This window comes from Phyllobates terribilis, unplaced genomic scaffold, assembly GCF_046119375.1.
Source record: "Phyllobates terribilis strain yellow unplaced genomic scaffold, ASM4611937v1 Scaffold_1__5_contigs__length_1240528914, whole genome shotgun sequence".
Lineage (NCBI taxonomy): Eukaryota > Metazoa > Chordata > Amphibia > Anura > Dendrobatidae > Phyllobates > Phyllobates terribilis.
Genome location: NW_027362761.1, coordinates 510,890,984 through 510,908,653, shown reverse-complemented (window position 1 = coordinate 510,908,653; position 17,670 = coordinate 510,890,984). Strand labels below are relative to the sequence as shown.

General features: G+C 40.9%; 1 protein-coding gene across 1 annotated transcript in view; it reads left to right on the top strand.

The window, feature by feature from the left end:
* IPO11 (importin 11) overlaps window positions 1-17,670 on the top strand; it is a 590,907-nt gene that overhangs the window by 272,703 nt on the left and 300,534 nt on the right. The window contains exons 18-20 of the mRNA XM_073680251.1: window positions 2,777-2,893; window positions 6,792-6,905; window positions 15,481-15,596. Of these exons, the coding sequence (XP_073536352.1) occupies window positions 2,777-2,893; window positions 6,792-6,905; window positions 15,481-15,596 (347 nt within the window). The remainder of the gene's footprint in view (window positions 1-2,776; window positions 2,894-6,791; window positions 6,906-15,480; window positions 15,597-17,670) is intronic.

Here is a 17,670-nt window from a genome sequence, read left to right as displayed (position 1 = left end):
GTTCTTTGAGCTCGCGGAGACTCTTCACTTACCCCAAAATGCAGTGGGAATATGCAAATTATCTCCTCAGGACTCCTCCCCTGGTTTACCGATGTCCTCTTTTCAGCTCCAACAGCCAAAATCCAGTGTTCTTTGAGCTCGCGGAGACTCTTCACTTACCCCAAAATGCAGTGGGAATATGCAAATTATCTCCTCAGGACTCCTCCCCTGGTTTTGAGTACCCTTTGTTCTTTTTTCCATTATTCATTTTAACAGTTTTTGTGACTTTCATTCTAGTATTTAGAGGAGATGGGATTTTTATAAGCATGCACATACATTTTATCTCTGTAACCTCAAATTTACGAGATTGATAATTCATTTACACTACTTTATGATGTTAAAATGTAGCAATTAGATATCTTAGCTTGTCTAAACGTCTGATGAGGTTTGACTTGCGGAAAAAAATTTTTTTTTTGCTTAATGGAAATATCGCCCTTCGCCCACAATTCTGGAAAACACCAACACTGCTCGTAGTCTGGAAATGATTGTTGGCTGATAATTTCGATCTACAAGTCACTCATCTTACTTAGTTGTTTAATGGGAACCTGACAGCTGATACATGCATCCTGAACCACAGGATGATCTCAGCCAGGTATGTTTGACTTTGAAACACTGCAGCCTTTTGGAGAAATACATACTTTAAAAGACGGGGATCAAAGACTAGTCGGAAAGGCAGGTTCCTGGTGGCTTCTTCCCCCCCTGCACACCTTGGATGACAGGTCTCCCATTGCTTGTGTGTTTAGGGAGAAACTGGTCACTCTAGTGGATTGGGCTTGAAGAAGCGGCTGGGGACCCGCCTGTCTGACTATTCTTCCATGTGGCTCAATCCCCGACGGCTTTTAAAGTACAGGGTGATTCACTTACCACTTTACCCAAAAAATTGCTATAAATTCTAAAAGAGACGATCTATCGTACTGAAATTTGGACTGTACATAACTTGGTTCCACCGTTCACACCAAAGCACGCCTGCACGTGCCCTTCCATATTGTTCAATGTATTCTGCAGGACATCTGGAGTCACAGCCTGAATTTCTCGCTGTATGTTCTCTTGGAGGCCTGTGATGTTTATGGCTTGTTACTGTATATCCATCCTTTCAAATGGTCCCAAAGGAAAAATCCGGTGGTGTTAAATCAAACTATCTTGGTGGCCATAATCCCTTGGAGATTACTCTGTCATCGTTGACATGTGGAATACGACATGTCCGTCTCCTGGGAAATCCTGTGCAACAATTTATGTGGAGATGCCTGAAGTCGTTGTTTCACATATTGAATTGTTTCCTCAGACATTTTTGTACGTCCTCCATCATGCCTATCCAGTAATGTTCCTGTATGTTTCAGCTTATTCACCAATGACAGAATATATGGTTTGGACGGTGGATTTCGACCTCCAAACTTCTTTAGAAACTCACTTTGACACCTCTTTAAGGACTCAGATTTCCAATAAGTTCTCACAATGAAATCAGGCTTCTCCAAACTGTATCTGTACATTATTAACAAATGAAGAAGGAATTCGGCAGGAGGAGGCGTGCAGCAAGTGTATGTCATAGTGGAGACAATTGGCGGGGCGACAAGTTGGCGAGACCACTCGGTGCGAGGATGTGTCATGTACAGTTCAAATTTCAGTACGGTCAACCCTCTCTTTTTGAAGTTACAGCATTTTTTAGTATTTTTTCTCTTCAGCATTTCATAGTCAAACATACCTGTCTTAGATCATATAGCCAGTGTATGATACTTGCTGCCTGTGGTTCGGGCAGCATGTATCAGCTGTCAGGTTCCCTTTAATGAGAATCTTTTTAAAGAGGACCTATCATCTCTTCTAACCACCGATGTGTCTCTTTAGTGGCTGTTATCAAGTACTGCGAAATAGCCCCTATAATTTGAATAGGACCACACCAGTCTGATATTGATGACTGTCCTATGGATAAGTCATCAATATCAGTGTAGTGGAAAACCCATTTAAGCTGCTGTTTCCAAATTCATAATTTTTAGCAAAGATCTACCCTTGATCTAATGTTCACAGGGGCAAGGCTGAAAAAATGGAAAATAAGCAACTCCGTTGCGTCGATAAATATTAGGTAAATGTCCCCTAATTTTGATGACTTTTGCTTCATCAATCAATATCCTACTGTTAATGGGGTTTATCAGACTCTCCTTGGATAGCAAATGTCAGAGGGAAGTAAAGATCGGGCATATTGGATTACATGCCCACCCTTCTGTTCCCAGACAAGATAAGCCTCTGCCAGAGGAGGGGTCTGCAGTTTGTTTCTCTCTTTTCAGTGAGAAATCATGCATATTCTGTTGAGTACATGGTAATTTGAGAAGAAGAGGTGCGAGTCATTTCAAGTGCCCCCTCTACCCATCGAAATAAACATGCATACTCATTTGCACATGGAAACATAAGAAGCAGTGAAATTAAACTGAAGGGGAGAAGATGCTGATTAGATATAAGAAAAAACTTTTTGACAGTGAGGTGATCAATGAGTGGAACAGGCGGCCACGAGAGGTGGTGAGTTCTCCTTCAATGGAAGTCCTCAACCAGAGGCTGGACAGATATCTGTCTAAGATGGTTTCGTGAATCCTGCAGACACGATGACCCTGGAGGTCCCCTCCAACTCTACCATTCTATGATTCTATGATCCTGCATGTTTGTGAATATATATATTAAAAATATATTCTAATAATTGTACATGTGTTTCTATCTTTGTGGGTAAATAATTGTCTGATTTTCTTGTTCTCAGTACCTGGAGTCCATCTTCAGTCTCCTTTTCCAACTACTTCAGCAAGTTACAGAATGTGATTCTAAGATGCAGATCCTCCATGTCCTGTCTTGTGTAATAGAAAGGGTGAATTTGCAGGTAATTATCTATGTATCTGCCTATGCTTTTCTGCAGGACGGTGTGAATGTTAAGTCGCCAATAAACAGTATACAGATGGGGGTCTGATCTACTCTGCACACTGTTTACATCCAGAGCTGAAAACCATTGATTAGTGGGAGTGAAAGGTCTCGGACCCCCTCTGATTTATTATTGATGACCTTGTCCTAAGGATCAGCATCACAGTAGTTATCAGTTAATCACTTGGTGATTGCTTAATATCGGAATAAGTAGGGTAGGCTTCTATACAGATGGGTGTTTAGTGACATCTATTTAGCAAAGAAATACAAAAAAATTGTATTTGTAGTATAAACTCACTACTTTGTTTTCCCAATTTCCAGTTACCTTTCTATAGCCTAGAACATCTCCATTCTAGTTGCCATGCCTACATCCAGATGCTTGTGTGTACATGCACTTAAAGGGGTTCTCCAGGAATAGCAAAAAAAATTCATAAATAACTAAAGGAAATGTCATTATAAATAAATTTCAAAATTCATTTACCGTGAGATTCTTTCCCCCCACCCTCCTTTTTTCAAGAGTGATATACTGGAAAGTAGGAAAATATTACAAAGCTCAATTCCACCATTGTTTTTTTGGGGGGTTTTGTTTTTACATTCATTATATGGTAGAAATGACCTGGCTATATGAGTCCCCAGGTCATTACAATTATGGTGATGCCAAAAATGCATAGTTTTTTTTTTTTTTTTTTTAAGTGGTGAAAAAAACCTTAGAAAATTGTTAAAAAACATTTATTGCTTGTGTCATCATTTGCCAAAACCTGTAATGTTTTCAATTTTGGGTGGATGGGGCTGTGTCTGGGTTTGTTATTTTATTCCTTGTGTTGATATTTTTTTGTTTTAGACCTTTTGGGGGTTGTTTTGATCACCTCTTATTGCATTTTTTGGCAATGTTGGTCAAAAAACCGTAATTCTGGTGTTTTAGATTTTTTTTTCTCATTACAGAGTTTATCAATCATATTAATTAATTTTGTATGTGAACAATTCTATTCAAATATAAAATTATGGACGTGGAGATACGACATATGTGTGGTTGTTTTGTTTTAGCTTTTTTTATTTTTAATGATGGGGGAAAAGGGGCGATTCCAGCATTTTTATTTATTCATATTTTTTTTCATATTTTTAAAACTTTTTTTAAGATTTTTTTTTATTGAATTTTGTATTCCCCTTAGGGGAACCTGCAACAGTCTGATTGCTTGTATTATACACAGCAATACTATTGTACTGCTCTGTAGATAAAAAATCAGTCTCCTATGAATGCTAGCCCTGGGCTGGCTTTCATAGAATCAATGTCATGACAGTCACGGGGGTCTTTAGCAGACACCCGGCTACATCGCAACCCATCGAGTGTGCCGACGAGAGGTTAGTACAGTGTTCCGCTGGGCCACGCTCTATAAAGTCCGCTGACACAGATTGATAGCATCATTTAACTGGTTTATAACCACGGGCGGAGCTTCACTCGTTGGTGTTATAGGCAAATGACGGCTGAATAATACAGCTATCCTCTTTCAGCAAGGATATGGGGTCAGGTCCTGAGCCCGCATTAAAGACAGTAAGTTGACTTGTGATGTACCCATACATCATATGTTGATAACTGGCTAAACGGCAAATCAGTTGTTTTGTCTATAAGTAAGGATTAAAACTGTTGCTGCCTGGTTATTCTAACATAAACTTGTCCTAGAATTTAATAGGACACGTCCTGTTAAGCATGTGCAGTAGGAAACTCTTCTGCAGTGACCTGGAGATAATCTCTGCCATGTATTGTGATTCAGATAGACAGATTGGACAGCAGTGTGAACAGCCTCTTCTTACCTCAGCCCCCCTGGTATCTCTAATATTAGATTAGACAGACAGGGTGAACACCAGTGTGAGCAGCCTCTTCTTCTTACCTCAGCATCCCTAGTATCTCTAATATTAGATCAGACAGAAAGGGCTGACAGCAGTGTGAGCAGTCTCTTCTTACCTCATCACCTCTGATGTCTCCAGTATTAAATCAGATAGACATGGTGCACAACAGTGTGAGCAGCTTCTTCTTACCTCAGCACCTTTGATGTCTCCAGTATTAAATCAGAAAGGGTAGACATCAGTGTGAGCAGCCTCTGCTTATTTCTTACCTCATCAATCCTGGTATCTCAAATATTAGATCAGACACACAGGGCGAACATTATTGTGAGCAGCCTCTTCTTACCTCAGCACTCCTGGTATCTCCAATATTAGATCAGATAGACATGGAGGACAGCAGTGTGAACAGCCTCTTCTTACTTCAGCACTACTGGTATCTCCAGTATTAGATCAGATAGACATGGAGGACAGCAGTGTGAGCAGTCTCTTCATACCTCAACACACCTGATATCTCTGGTATTAGATCTGATAGGGTGGACAACAGTGTGAGAAGCACTTTTATATCTCCAGTATAACATGCGAGCACATCATCCTACACATGAAGGAAGGTGGCAGAGCTCCCTATTGCACATGCTCACAGGTTCCTGTCCTATTAACATTTTAGGATAGGTGTCTCTGTCAGTGTAAGACGACAGTGGCAACTTTAGTTCCAGAGTAATTACCTCCCTAGTCAAAATGCATTTGATTTGCATATTAAATGTATTTAGGAATTTATTCATAGAGACATTTCCTTTTAGTTATTGTTTTTTTCCATTCTTGGAAATTCACTTTAAATATAAATTACTACTTTTATTAAGAAACCCGCATCTTTGAAACCGTGCCTTGTGCTGTGCTTCTGTTAGTCCTCCTGGAAATATGTGACTATACTGACAACTAGGTGTTTACACACTCTTACAGTGGCTAATCAATTCTTACAGTATCAAATCATGTTAGGACATAGCCTGTTTTTAAGGAAATGATGGCACCTAATTGTTAATTTCTCCAAATATTTCCAGGAATAATCTTTAGTTTTGACAGTTATCTGCCCCATTCCTTCTTTCAGTGTTAGGCCAATTTTACTTTTACCGTCTTGTTGGAAACTGCGATGTCTGGCCTGGCTCTGGGTCTCTTGACCCAACCTCAACAGACTCCTAGGCAAATCTGAGACTATTGAATTACTTTGGGTTTGGATATCCTCGTCCAGTCCGAACATTTCCACTTCCACTACAATGGTGAATATCAAACATGTGAAGCCGTCCATTGAGTCTGCAGAGGGTAGGAGGAATATTTGTACACAGATCTCCATGACATGGACTGAGGAAAAAAAAAAAAAGTATCTCAATGAGGGCAAGGAAAACAGTTTAGCAAAAAATAAGAAATGACATGGAGAAAAAAATTCCAGGATAGAAGCTGGGATTATGTAATAGCTGCTGAAAACCTCAACACCCACTAGATACAAACACCAGCCTATATTACTGGGAGGGACACTCCCACAAGAGAAAAAGCTGACACTCGAATTAGGATGAAAACTGCATATCGGCGGGTCTGAAAATGAATGAAGGAATGATGATTTCAGGCTGAAACTGTAAAGTAACCCATAACATATAAAAAAAAATATTTTTTCCACATCAAAGGTGTCCATAACCTTTAAGTCAATATATAAAATCTGTAACGGCTCAATAGTAATTGCATTTTTTATTATTATTATTAAGATATATAGTTTTCAATATTAATTACTTTGTGCTTATTGATATGGGGAGGATGACATGGCAAATGCTTATTAAGTAAGTATGTGATTGTGTCATTGTAGCCATAACGGAAATTGTATAAGCAGCTACTGTCATCGTCGCCAGCTGAGAGTTTTAAGTGCATCATTGAGTGTCCCTGCATGGAAGGAGCACATTGCATTCATGTATAAGTGCAGGTTTTTTTTTTTTCATCTTGGCAATTATAGTGACATATGATGTGTTTGCTATTCATAGATTCGGCCTTTCGTTGGTTGTCTTGTTCAGTATTTACCGCTACTGTGGAAGCAAAGTGAAGAACACAATATGTTGCGATGCGCCATCCTGACTACATTAATTCACCTGGTTAAGGTAATCATCAGTCCATTCCCTGTTCATTATAATGGATCCTAACTAGTGATGAGCGCAAGTGCTCGATACTCTCATTTGTCTAGGGTGCTCGGGTATGCACCAAGTATCGCGGGTGCTTGAGTGACATGCTCGAATCCCCGCGGCATGTTTCACAGTACAATATTCAGTCATGGCTGAAAGTGTTGGCACTCTTGAAATTGTTCCAGAAAATGAAGTATTTCTCCCAGAAAATTATTGCAATTACACGTTTTATTATACACATGATTATTTGCTTTGTGAGAAAAAAGGCAAATTGGACATAATTTCACACACAACCCCAAAATTTGTTGGCACCCTCAACTTAATATTTGGTTGCACACCCTTTGGAGTAAATAACTGCAATCAATCGCTTCCTATAACCATCAACAAGCTTCTTACACCTCTCATCTGGAATTTTGGACCCTTCTTCTTTTGCAAAATGCTCCAGGTCTTCCATATTTGAAGGCGCCTTCTCCCAACAGCAATTTTAAGATCTCTCCACACGTGTTCAGTGGGATTTAGATCTGGACTCATTGCCTCCACTTCGGAACTCTCCAGAGCTTTTGTATCCATCCATTTCTTGGTGCTTCTTGAAATAAGTTTGGGGTCATTGTCCTGTTGGAAGACTCATGACCTAGGACGCAAACCCAGCTTTTCTGACACTGGGTACTACATTGCGACCCAAAAGCCTTGGTAATCTTCAATTTTCATGATGCTTTGCACAAATTCAAGACACCCAGTGCCAGAGACTGCAAAACAACCCCAAAACATCTTTGAACCTCCACCATATTTGACTGTAGGTACTGTGCTCTTTTCTTTGTAGGCCTCATTCCTTTTTCGGTAAACAATAGAATGATGTGTTTTCACAAAAAGCTCTATATTGGTCTCATCTTTCAACAAGATGCTTACTCACCTACATTTTGTCAAACTGCAGTCTAGGTTCTTCATGTCGCTGTGTCTGCAGTTGGGTCCTCCTGGGTCTCCTGCCATAGTGTTTAATTTCATTCAAATGTCAACGGTTAGTTTGTGCTGACACTGATGTACCCTGAACCTGCAGGACAGCTTGAATTTCTTTGGAATTGGATTTGGGCTGCTTATCCACCATCCGGACTCTCCTGCGTTGCAACATTTCATAAATTTTTCTCTGCCATCCACATCCAGGGAGATTAGCTACAGTGCCATGGGTTGTAAATTTTTTGATTATGTTGTGCACCGTAGGAACATCAGGATCTCTGGAGATGGACTTGTAACCTTTAGATTGTTGATATTTTTCAACAGTTTTGGTTCTCAAGTCCTCAGACAGTTCTCCTCTTTCTGTTCTCCATGCTTAGTGTGGCACACACAGACACACAATGCAAAGATCGAGTCCATGTCTTTCTTTTTTATCTAGTTTCAGGTGTGATTTTCATATTGCCCACACCTGTTACTTAGCACAGCTAAGTTTGAACGAGCATCGTGTGCTTGAAACAAAGTTGTTTACCCACAGTTTTGGAAAGGTGCCAACAATTTTGTCCTGTGCTTTTTTAGGATTTTGTGTGAAATTCTGTCCAATTTACTTTTTTTTTTTCTGTGTTTTTTTGTGTTGTTCCAGTACACACAAAGGAATTAAACATTTGTATAGCAAAACGTGTAATTGCAATAACTTTTTAGAAGAAATACTTAATTTTCTGGAACAATTTTGAGGGTGCCAACACTTTCGAGCCATAACTGTATGATAAAATGAATGGTGTCATTAAAAACTTATAGAAAACTCGTCCCGCAAAAAAACAAGTCCTCCAACGACTATGTCGATGAAAAAAATTAATAAGTCACCACTCTTCGAGTAAGGGGAAGGAAAAATTAAAAGTACTTCTGTCCGTAAGAGATTAAATTGAAGGATTTCATACATGTACTGTCCATGAGGATCTAAGAGCACTATGAAATTTTTATTTTTTATTGGAGATGTACGTGGTGCTGTAATAAAATAATATGCACAAGAGTGAACCCTAACAGAAATGATAGCGATTGGCTCTTTCAACCCTGTTTCCAAAAAATCCCTTCAATATATAGAAACTGTTGCAAAGCTGCGAGCGCACAACACTGATTTTTGCAGGAGTTGAAGATAAACCCTTCTGCTTTATAGTATCAGCGCTCTCATACATAGAAGATGCAGCTGTAAACCCGGTTGCACAAAGTAAGTGTCAAGTCATTTACATGATGGGATTCTGTCTGCTCTCAGCTCTTCAGCGAAGCTTGTCCGACGGCTGCACGGGATTTTGCATTGGATTAGAGCAGAAGGATTTTTCTTGACTTCCCTTTTACTCTCAAACTTTGTGCCAAAACGTAGTGGACAGATGTAATAACGCGGTCTATTCCGCAGAAAAAGCTGACAAATGCACGGTATTTATAAATAGTGGATAATCTGTTCATGAATTTGCACCGTGCCTACTCTTGTGTCATGGCATATGGTAAATTCTGCATGTGCTACAGGAGTAAATATTGTAAATCTGCCAAATCCAAAAACAACACTAACATAGCAACGTCGAAAAAAAGACACAAATCGATGAAGTTATATTTTGATAAAACAGTATAACGTGACAGGTTCCCTTTAACATAATTGCCTGCAGCATGTTATAGGGCAGGAGGAGATGAGCAGATCAGTATTGGCTGACTCTGTATACAGATGTACAGGGGAGACCATCAATCACTCAGAAGACCTCCCACTGGACTACTAAGTGTAACTTTTATTTTACTCCTTTATTTCCCTGTTCTTTCAATATTTAGTTTACTGGGGAGAACTACTTGCCTATCTCTGGAGGCAGATATATAAGGAAGGTTGTCAGTCGCCGATAAGACCGACTACTAATCATAGAAAAATTGGGGACTTAAAGAGAACCTGCTGTCACTTACTCAAAAAATGAAGTTCAAATCTGTGAACTCTCCTGATTCTGCTGCTGTTTTCCATTTTGTGCTGCGTTTCTCTATTACAGTGATATTCACATTTGTTTTTTCTTCAGGAGCGCAGTATGTGAAATCTCTGCTTGCAGTCATAGTTACATAGATTTAAAAAAAGACCTAAGTCCATCAAGTTCAACCTTCCTCTATACATATTTGTCACTAAATTATCTATAACCCACAATGTTATTTGTAGTGAGAAAATCATCCAGCCCTTTTTGAAAGCTGTTATAGTGTCGGCCATTACTACCTCTTGTGGTCGGCATTCCCCAGTCTGACTGCTCTGACTGTAAAGAACCCTTTCCTAATTAGCTGCCGGTATAGCCTTTCTTCCACCAGTAATGAGTGCTCCATGGCCCTTAGTATGGTCTTTGGAAGGAATAAGTCATGTGCTAGTCCTTTGTACTGACCACATATATTTGTACATATAAATGAGATCCCCATTGAGACATCTTTTTTCTAAGCTAAACAAGTCCAACTTTTCCAACCTCTCATCATATGAGAGGCATTCCATCCCTTGTAATAATCTAGTTGCCTGTCTTTGAACTGACTCTAACTTCTGAATATCCCTTTTAATGTGGAGTTCAAAACTGGATCCCATATTCCAGATGTAGCCTCACCAGTGATTTATAGAGGGGTAACAATATGTTGGGATCATGGGATTTTATCTCTCTTTTTATACATCCTAATATCTTGTTTGCTTTTGCAGCTGCTGCTTGACATTGAGTACTGCTGCTCAGCTTACTTGTAACCAGAATACCCAAGTTCTTCTCCTGTTCTGTAGTCCCGAGTATACTCCCATTTAATGTATATGCAGCAATAGGATTACCCGTCCTAGTTGCATTACTCTACATTTATCTACATTGAACCTCATTTGCCAAGTGTTTGCCCATTCAGACTTCTCTGGGGATGTGCTCTTTCACCCTTCTTTCTCTGACGCTGCCAATCACAGCTTCTTAGACTGCTGGAATAGCTGATGAACTGTCATTGGCATTGTATGGGAGGGATGGGTGAATGCGCACACCCCCCAGAGAAGACTCTAAAGAAATTCTCAGTTGGTCTGCGAGCAGAGAATTCACATACTGAGCTCCAAAAGTAATGTGGTTATCTCTGCAATGGAGTGTTTCATTGCAAAATGGAAAAGAGCAGCAGAATCAGGAGAGCTCAGGAATTTTTATTAGATATTTCACAAATTTTTTTTAGAGAAAGCAACAGGTCCTCTCTAAATACCCGATTTTTCTGTTCATAGTAGTCTGTCCTCTTTAAATTAAAAAATAAAATATATAGATTGAATATTTATCCCATATATCAAACTGTTCAGCTTCACCTACTCTTTGATGTACAGCCTGCACATCATAAACTATGTTTAACAAGGCCAGGTTCTTTGTAAAGTGCTTAACTAGAAATAATGCATGAGATAATTGAATTATGTTTGTGGGGGAAAGAATCCTTCCTGACTCTAAAATAGGCAGAATAATCAGAATATATTACTGAATCAATGCAGTAGATGAGTGCATAAAGCTTATGATATGTCTTTGAAGAAAGACATTCAGACATCTCTTATATCACTGAATTCCATAGTATCTCTGCTCTTACAGTAAAATATCTCATCTATTATTATGTGGAAACCTGTTTTCCTCTACTCGTAAAGAATGGCCCCTTTTTATAGTTACAGGCCTACATTAGGAATTGAAAGATCATTGGACAAATCTCTGTAACATTTAAAAATAGGAATTAGACTTTTTTTTTCAAACTAAATAATCTTAAAATTGATAATATTTGTTGCATCTGCAGTCCACCAATTTTCTTACTTTAGTCTCCTCTGCAACTGCTCTAGTATCGCTCCAGTACCATTCTAGTATCGCTCCCGTATCCCGTACAGCTCCAGTATCGCTCCCGTATCTCTCTAGTATCGCTCCTGTATCCCGTACAGCTCAAGTATCGCTCCCGTATAGCTCCAGTATCATTCTAGTATCGCTCCCGTATCCCGTACAGCTCCAGTATCACTCCCGTATCTCTCTAGTATCGCTCCTGTATCCCGTACAGCTCCAGTATCGCTCCCGTATCTCTCTAGTATTGCTCCTGTATCCTGTACAGCTCCAGTATCGCTCCCGTATAGCTCCAGTATCATTCTAGTATCGCTCCCGTATCCCGTACAGCTCCAGTATCGCTCCCGTATAGCTCCAGTATCTCTCTAGTATCGCTCCTGTATCCCGTACAGCTCCAGTATCGCTCCCGTATCCCGTACAGCTCCAGTATCGCTCCCGTATAGTTAGTTTCTCTCTAGTATTGCTCCCGTATCCCGTACAGCTCCAGTATTGCTCCCATATAGCTCCAGTATCACTCTAGTATCAGTCCCATATCCCGTACAGCTCCAGTATCACTCCCGTATAGCTCCAGTATCTCTCTAGTATCGCTCCCGTATCCCGTACAGCTCCAGTATCGCTCCCGTATAGCTCCAGTATCTCTCTAGTATCAGTCCCGTATCCCGTACAGCTCCAGTATCGCTCCCGTATAGCTCTAGTATCGCTCCCGTATCCCGTACAGCTCCAGTATCGCTCCCGTATAGCTCCAGTATCTCTCTAGTATCCCTCCCGTATCCCGTACAGCTCCAGTATCGCTCCCGTATAGCTCCAGTATCTCTCTAGTATCAGTCCCGTATCCCGTACAGCTCCATTATCGCTCCCGTATAGCTCCAGTATCTCTCTAGTATCAGTCCCGTATCCCGTACAGCTCCCGTATAGCTCCAGTATCTCTCTAGTATCAGTCCCGTATCCTGTACAGCTCCAGTATCGCTCCCATATAGCCCAGTATCACTCTAGTATCGCTCCCTTATCCTGTACAGCTCCGGTATAGCTCCAGTAGCGCTCCAGTATAGCTATGTCTTTTAACAGATGCTCAAATTTGTGCACAATATTCCTTGAGTGATTTTAATAAAACTTTTGTTCTCGTCTTTTGTCTGTTCCTTTTTGTGATGCATTTTCTTATTTTATTTGCTTTGGCAGCAGCTGCTTGGCGCTGGTCGCCGAAGGCCATATTCCCACATAGCGTAAATACTGTGTTTATTTTTTTGTGCAGAAAATCTGCTGCTTTTATCTGTCCAATCGAAGTTGATATGATTTCATGAAAACTCCTGCCCACTGTACATTTAAGGATACTATTTAACTGTGGCTTCTATGGAGAGCCTGAAAAGAAAAAATGCATTTTAAGTGAAGAATAAAGGTTTTTCTGTGCTAAAAAATGCATTAAGAATACTGGTTCAAATCTGCTGCAAAATATGATAACCAGAGAAAAATATTAATGCGTATTTTGATTCAGACGCCTGCAGAAAACCTACAGAGATAAGGCAGCAAAAAAAACACAGCATTTACCCTGGGTGTGAAGGGCCTAAAGGGAATGTGTCACCAAAAAATGACTTATTGTATAAATCAGGATTTTATGATAAAAGCATATTTTTATTTTTATGTATTCTCCTTATCACACGTTGCATTTAATAATCATGCAATTTTCACATTGGCCACTAGGCCTAATCTAAGGCGCATACTTTTCTGTTTTTCAGCAGCTACATGGACTTAGTCATAGACTAGTTCTGAATAGGGATGAGCGGACCAGAGTATGTTCGGGTTCGACCAAACTTTAGTCCAAAGATTGGTTCCGGTACCTGAACTTGAATCAGAACCCAAAACCCTTAGAAGTCAATGGGGACCCGAACTTTGGTGCTGTAAAATTCTCTCTCCCTCTTTTTCTCTCTCCCTTCCTCTCTTTCTTCCTCTTCCTCCCCTTATCCCTTTCCCTCTCTCCCTCCCCTTCTCCCTCCCTTTCTCCCTCTCTCTCCCCCTGCCTCCCTTTCTCCCTCTCTCTCTCCCTTTCTCTCTCTCCCTCCCTCTCCCCCTCCCCTTCTCCCTCCCTTTCTCCCTCCCTTTCTCCCTCCCTTTCTCCCTCCCTTTCTCCCTCCCTTTCTCCCTCCCCTTCTCCCTCCCCTTCTCCCTCCCCTTCTCCCTCCCCTTCTCCCTCCCCTTCTCCCTCCCCTTCTCCCTCCCCTTCTCCCTCCCCTTCTCCCTCCCCTTCTCCCTCCCCTTCTCCCTCCCCTTCTCCCTCCCCTTCTCCCTCCCCTTCTCCCTCCCCTTCTCCCTCCCCTTCTCCCTCCCCTTCTCCCTCCCCTTCTCCCTCCCCTTCTCCCTCCCCTTCTCCCTCTCTTTCTCTCTTTCTCCCTTTCTCTCCCCCTCCTTCCCTTTCTCCCTCTCCCTCCCTCCCTCCCTTTCTCTCTCCCTCCCTCCCTTTCTCTCTCCCTCCCTCCCTTTCTCTCTCCCTCCCTCCCTTTCTCTCTCCCTCCCTCCCTTTCTCTCTCCCTCCCTCCCTTTCTCTCTCCCTCCCTCCCTTTTTCTCTCCCTCCCTCCCTTTTTCTCTCCCTCCCTCCCTTTCTCTCTCCCTCCCTCTCTCCCTCCTCTTTCTCCCTCTCTCCCTCTCTCTCTTCACAGTTCGTGGTCGCTCAGCTCTAGTTCTGAATCATTGACATTGAGGATTTTTTAGGCATGCTCGGATCTTGACAAAGGCCATTGTGAAGGGAGTTCAGGAATTGAGCTGTGACCGTTCCTATTGTGAATGGTTGATCATTTGTTATCTACCATATATAAAGGTGTATCCTGCTTGTAATGATAATGAGATTGCTGAAAAGCACAGAACAGCATGTATGTGCCTTGTATTAGTGGCAAGAAGGATTTTTTTTTATAGTGGTATGGAAAAAAATGAGCAAAATAAAAAAATAAATACATTTAAAATAGAAACTTGATTTAAAAGGAACCTGTCAGTTGATTCATGCTACCCAAACCTCTGGCATCATGAATCGCAACCTGACTGCATGATCACAGAAAAGTATATTATTCTTTGAAACGCTTCACCATTTCAGAGAGAGTACCGTATACATTAAATATCCAACCCAACACCATAGCCGGAGATGAGACTTGGCTAGCTCTTCCCAGTGCCACAACAGGTGATTGACCGGTCTCTCTATCTTTTACATGGAGAGACCTGTTAATCACCTCTATCAGTGCTGGGAAGAGCCGGCCAGGGGTGGAGCCGGACTAGTCTCATCACCAGCTGTAGTCACCAGCTAGACTTTGAAGTATATTTTCCCTGAACGCCAGAGCGTTTTAGAAAATGGTGTACATAGTCTCAATTGTGTAGCCAGACTGCAATTCATGGGGCTACATGAACCGCCTGACAGATTCCCTTTAAACAAAAGGTCCCTTTAAAGGTAAATTGACCATCCACCAATACTCCATACCTAAGCTTCTTCCATTGTTTGATTTATATTTTGTGTTTTACCATTCAGTATATAATTTTTAAATTATTTTTCACGTCCCAAGTGCATAACATTTCATTTTCCTACATTGAACTACACTTGCCTGTCGGCAGAATTGACGGGAAGAGCAAATGTAAAGTTCATGTAATATAAATGTTCAGTAATAGAGGAAAACATTCCGAGGAGAAATCTGCTATTCTGGGTATATATTGTGTCATGAAACTAAAGGATAAAGGTCATTAAGTTTTATGTTTTATCAATGGTAAATAGGCCACAGTAATATATATATATACTTTTTTTATTTGATTTTGGGAAAACAAGGGCCTAGGTGGAGAAAGCCTGAACTTATATCCATTCCTCCTTCCTGTAATTCAGCTGAGCACAGACGTCTCGCAGCCACCACACATCTACCTCCTGGAAGACGGCCTGGAATTATGGTAAACTTGGTTAAATATAGATGTTATTTTACTGCTGTAAACATGGGATGATGGGAATGGCTGATACAGCCTTTCGTCTTGTCTTGTACTGATTTCTTTTTTTCAATGTTATCGTGTGTATGTGCCCGAACTAGAGATTCAAAAACAAAGTAAAACATTTAGTTTGGGTTTGTCTTCTTTGAACAAATCCCTTTTTTAAGAAAGATCTCCCTTTGATAAGTTATGTTTACCATCAATCCGCTGTACTTTTTGGTTCAAATTCCCTGCAGCGCCATCACAGGTAAAATGAAGTATAATGTCGTGTATATTTAAATAAAAGAGGTGAACATGTTGTACACGGTTGTGCTGCAGAGCGTTCGGCTAATAGTTAGGGATTTAGATGAAAGAACCCACAGCCTTAAATAAGCACTGCTATCAAAGTTTTTGTCCTCTTAATATATTGCTGTCATCATATTATACAGCACTGTGTACTTACAATTGCTCATTTTGCCTTTCTACCCAGTTAATTCTTCTCTTTTCCATTAAGTTTGTGACATCACATGATTAAAAACTGACTAGCTGAATCATTCTAGGCTCTATGTAGAAACAGGAAGCCTCTTTTCCCTGCATGAGTCATTACTAGAACTACAATACTGCGGTCCCTGGCAGCCCAGCTCCAACCCATTCTTCATTGGTTCATAGGACCTGGTCCATCTGCCACTTTAGTAATTATTGGCTGCTGGACAGTAACCCTGAGAACTGGCTCTTACTTGACGGCATCCGTAGCTCTTCTTTTGATTAACAAGCCTGGCGCAACGTCACATGTGCGTCAGGTCTCAAAAATTAATTTGCGCCATGCTTGCTAATAGTCAGCTTGGCGCGACATCACAGTCATCAAACCGGTTTATCAAGTGAAGGCCTGCGGATGCCGTCAGGGAAGAGGTAATTCTGGGGGCTCCCATCCAGAATAACAGATTACTGACGTGGCCAGTAGACCGAGACCAGCAAATTGATGCATGTGTATTGCCGTAAAGAGAAAGATAATCAAGACACCACAATTACAGTCTTTTGTTCACCACTCCTCCCCCACAAAAAAAATGTAGTAAAAAGTGATCGAAACGATATATGTACTTCAAACTAGTAACAATAAAAACTACAGTTCACCACACAAAAAAAAGTTACAGATATCAAAAAATGGCGACATAAACCCAATTTTTTTAAAAATAAATTATTACAAAATTCTAAATTTTGTTTTAAAAGGGACCCTGTCACCTGAAAAAACGCAATTAAGCTGCACATATTGGGTTAATCTGCAGGTTAATAGCGTTCTGAACCGGCCTGGCGCTGGCACTTAGAGCCCCGCTGCTAGGAGCGGCTCCCAGTCTGAGCGGTGGATACCGCAGACCTTCACCTAGTGCTGCAGCACACAATAATCCCACCATCCAGATGACTGATAAAGGTCTGTTGTAGACCGTAATGTATTTTTTTTTTCTGGATTTTGCAATTAATAAATATTTCTAAGTGAATACACTGAATGAGTGGCAAGAGTTTTTCCAACATTGCTGATGGATTTGGATCCTACTTGTGCGCCTTTTCGTCTAGCAGTGCCTTGTTTTTCTTCACACCGCTCTGTATATAGACAGCGGTGGTTGTAACCGCGCCACCGGCCCTGACTGACAGCAGGTCAGTATTAGAGCCGGTTGTTAGTCAGTGCCGGGGGCGTAGTTACATCCGCCTCTCTACTATGAACCGTGACTGACCCCACGCCTGTGCAGCCCTGTGTCTGAAACCGAAACGCTGCCGAAAGGAAAGTTAATTTCCTCCTGGTAGTGGGGCTCTGAGTGCCGGCGCCGGGCAGGTTCACAATGCTATTAACTTGCAGATTAACCCCATATCTGTTGGTTAATAGCATTTTTGTAGGTGACAGGTTCCCCATAACCACTTAAAATACAAAAAAAAAAAAAGCAAAACCGGTTTAAAATCGCCATAATCTTGCTGACCTGAAGAATCCTGTTACCAGATCACTTCTACTGCACAATGAGCGTTGTAAAAACAAAACCCAAAAAACAATAGAGGGATTGATTTTTCTTTAACA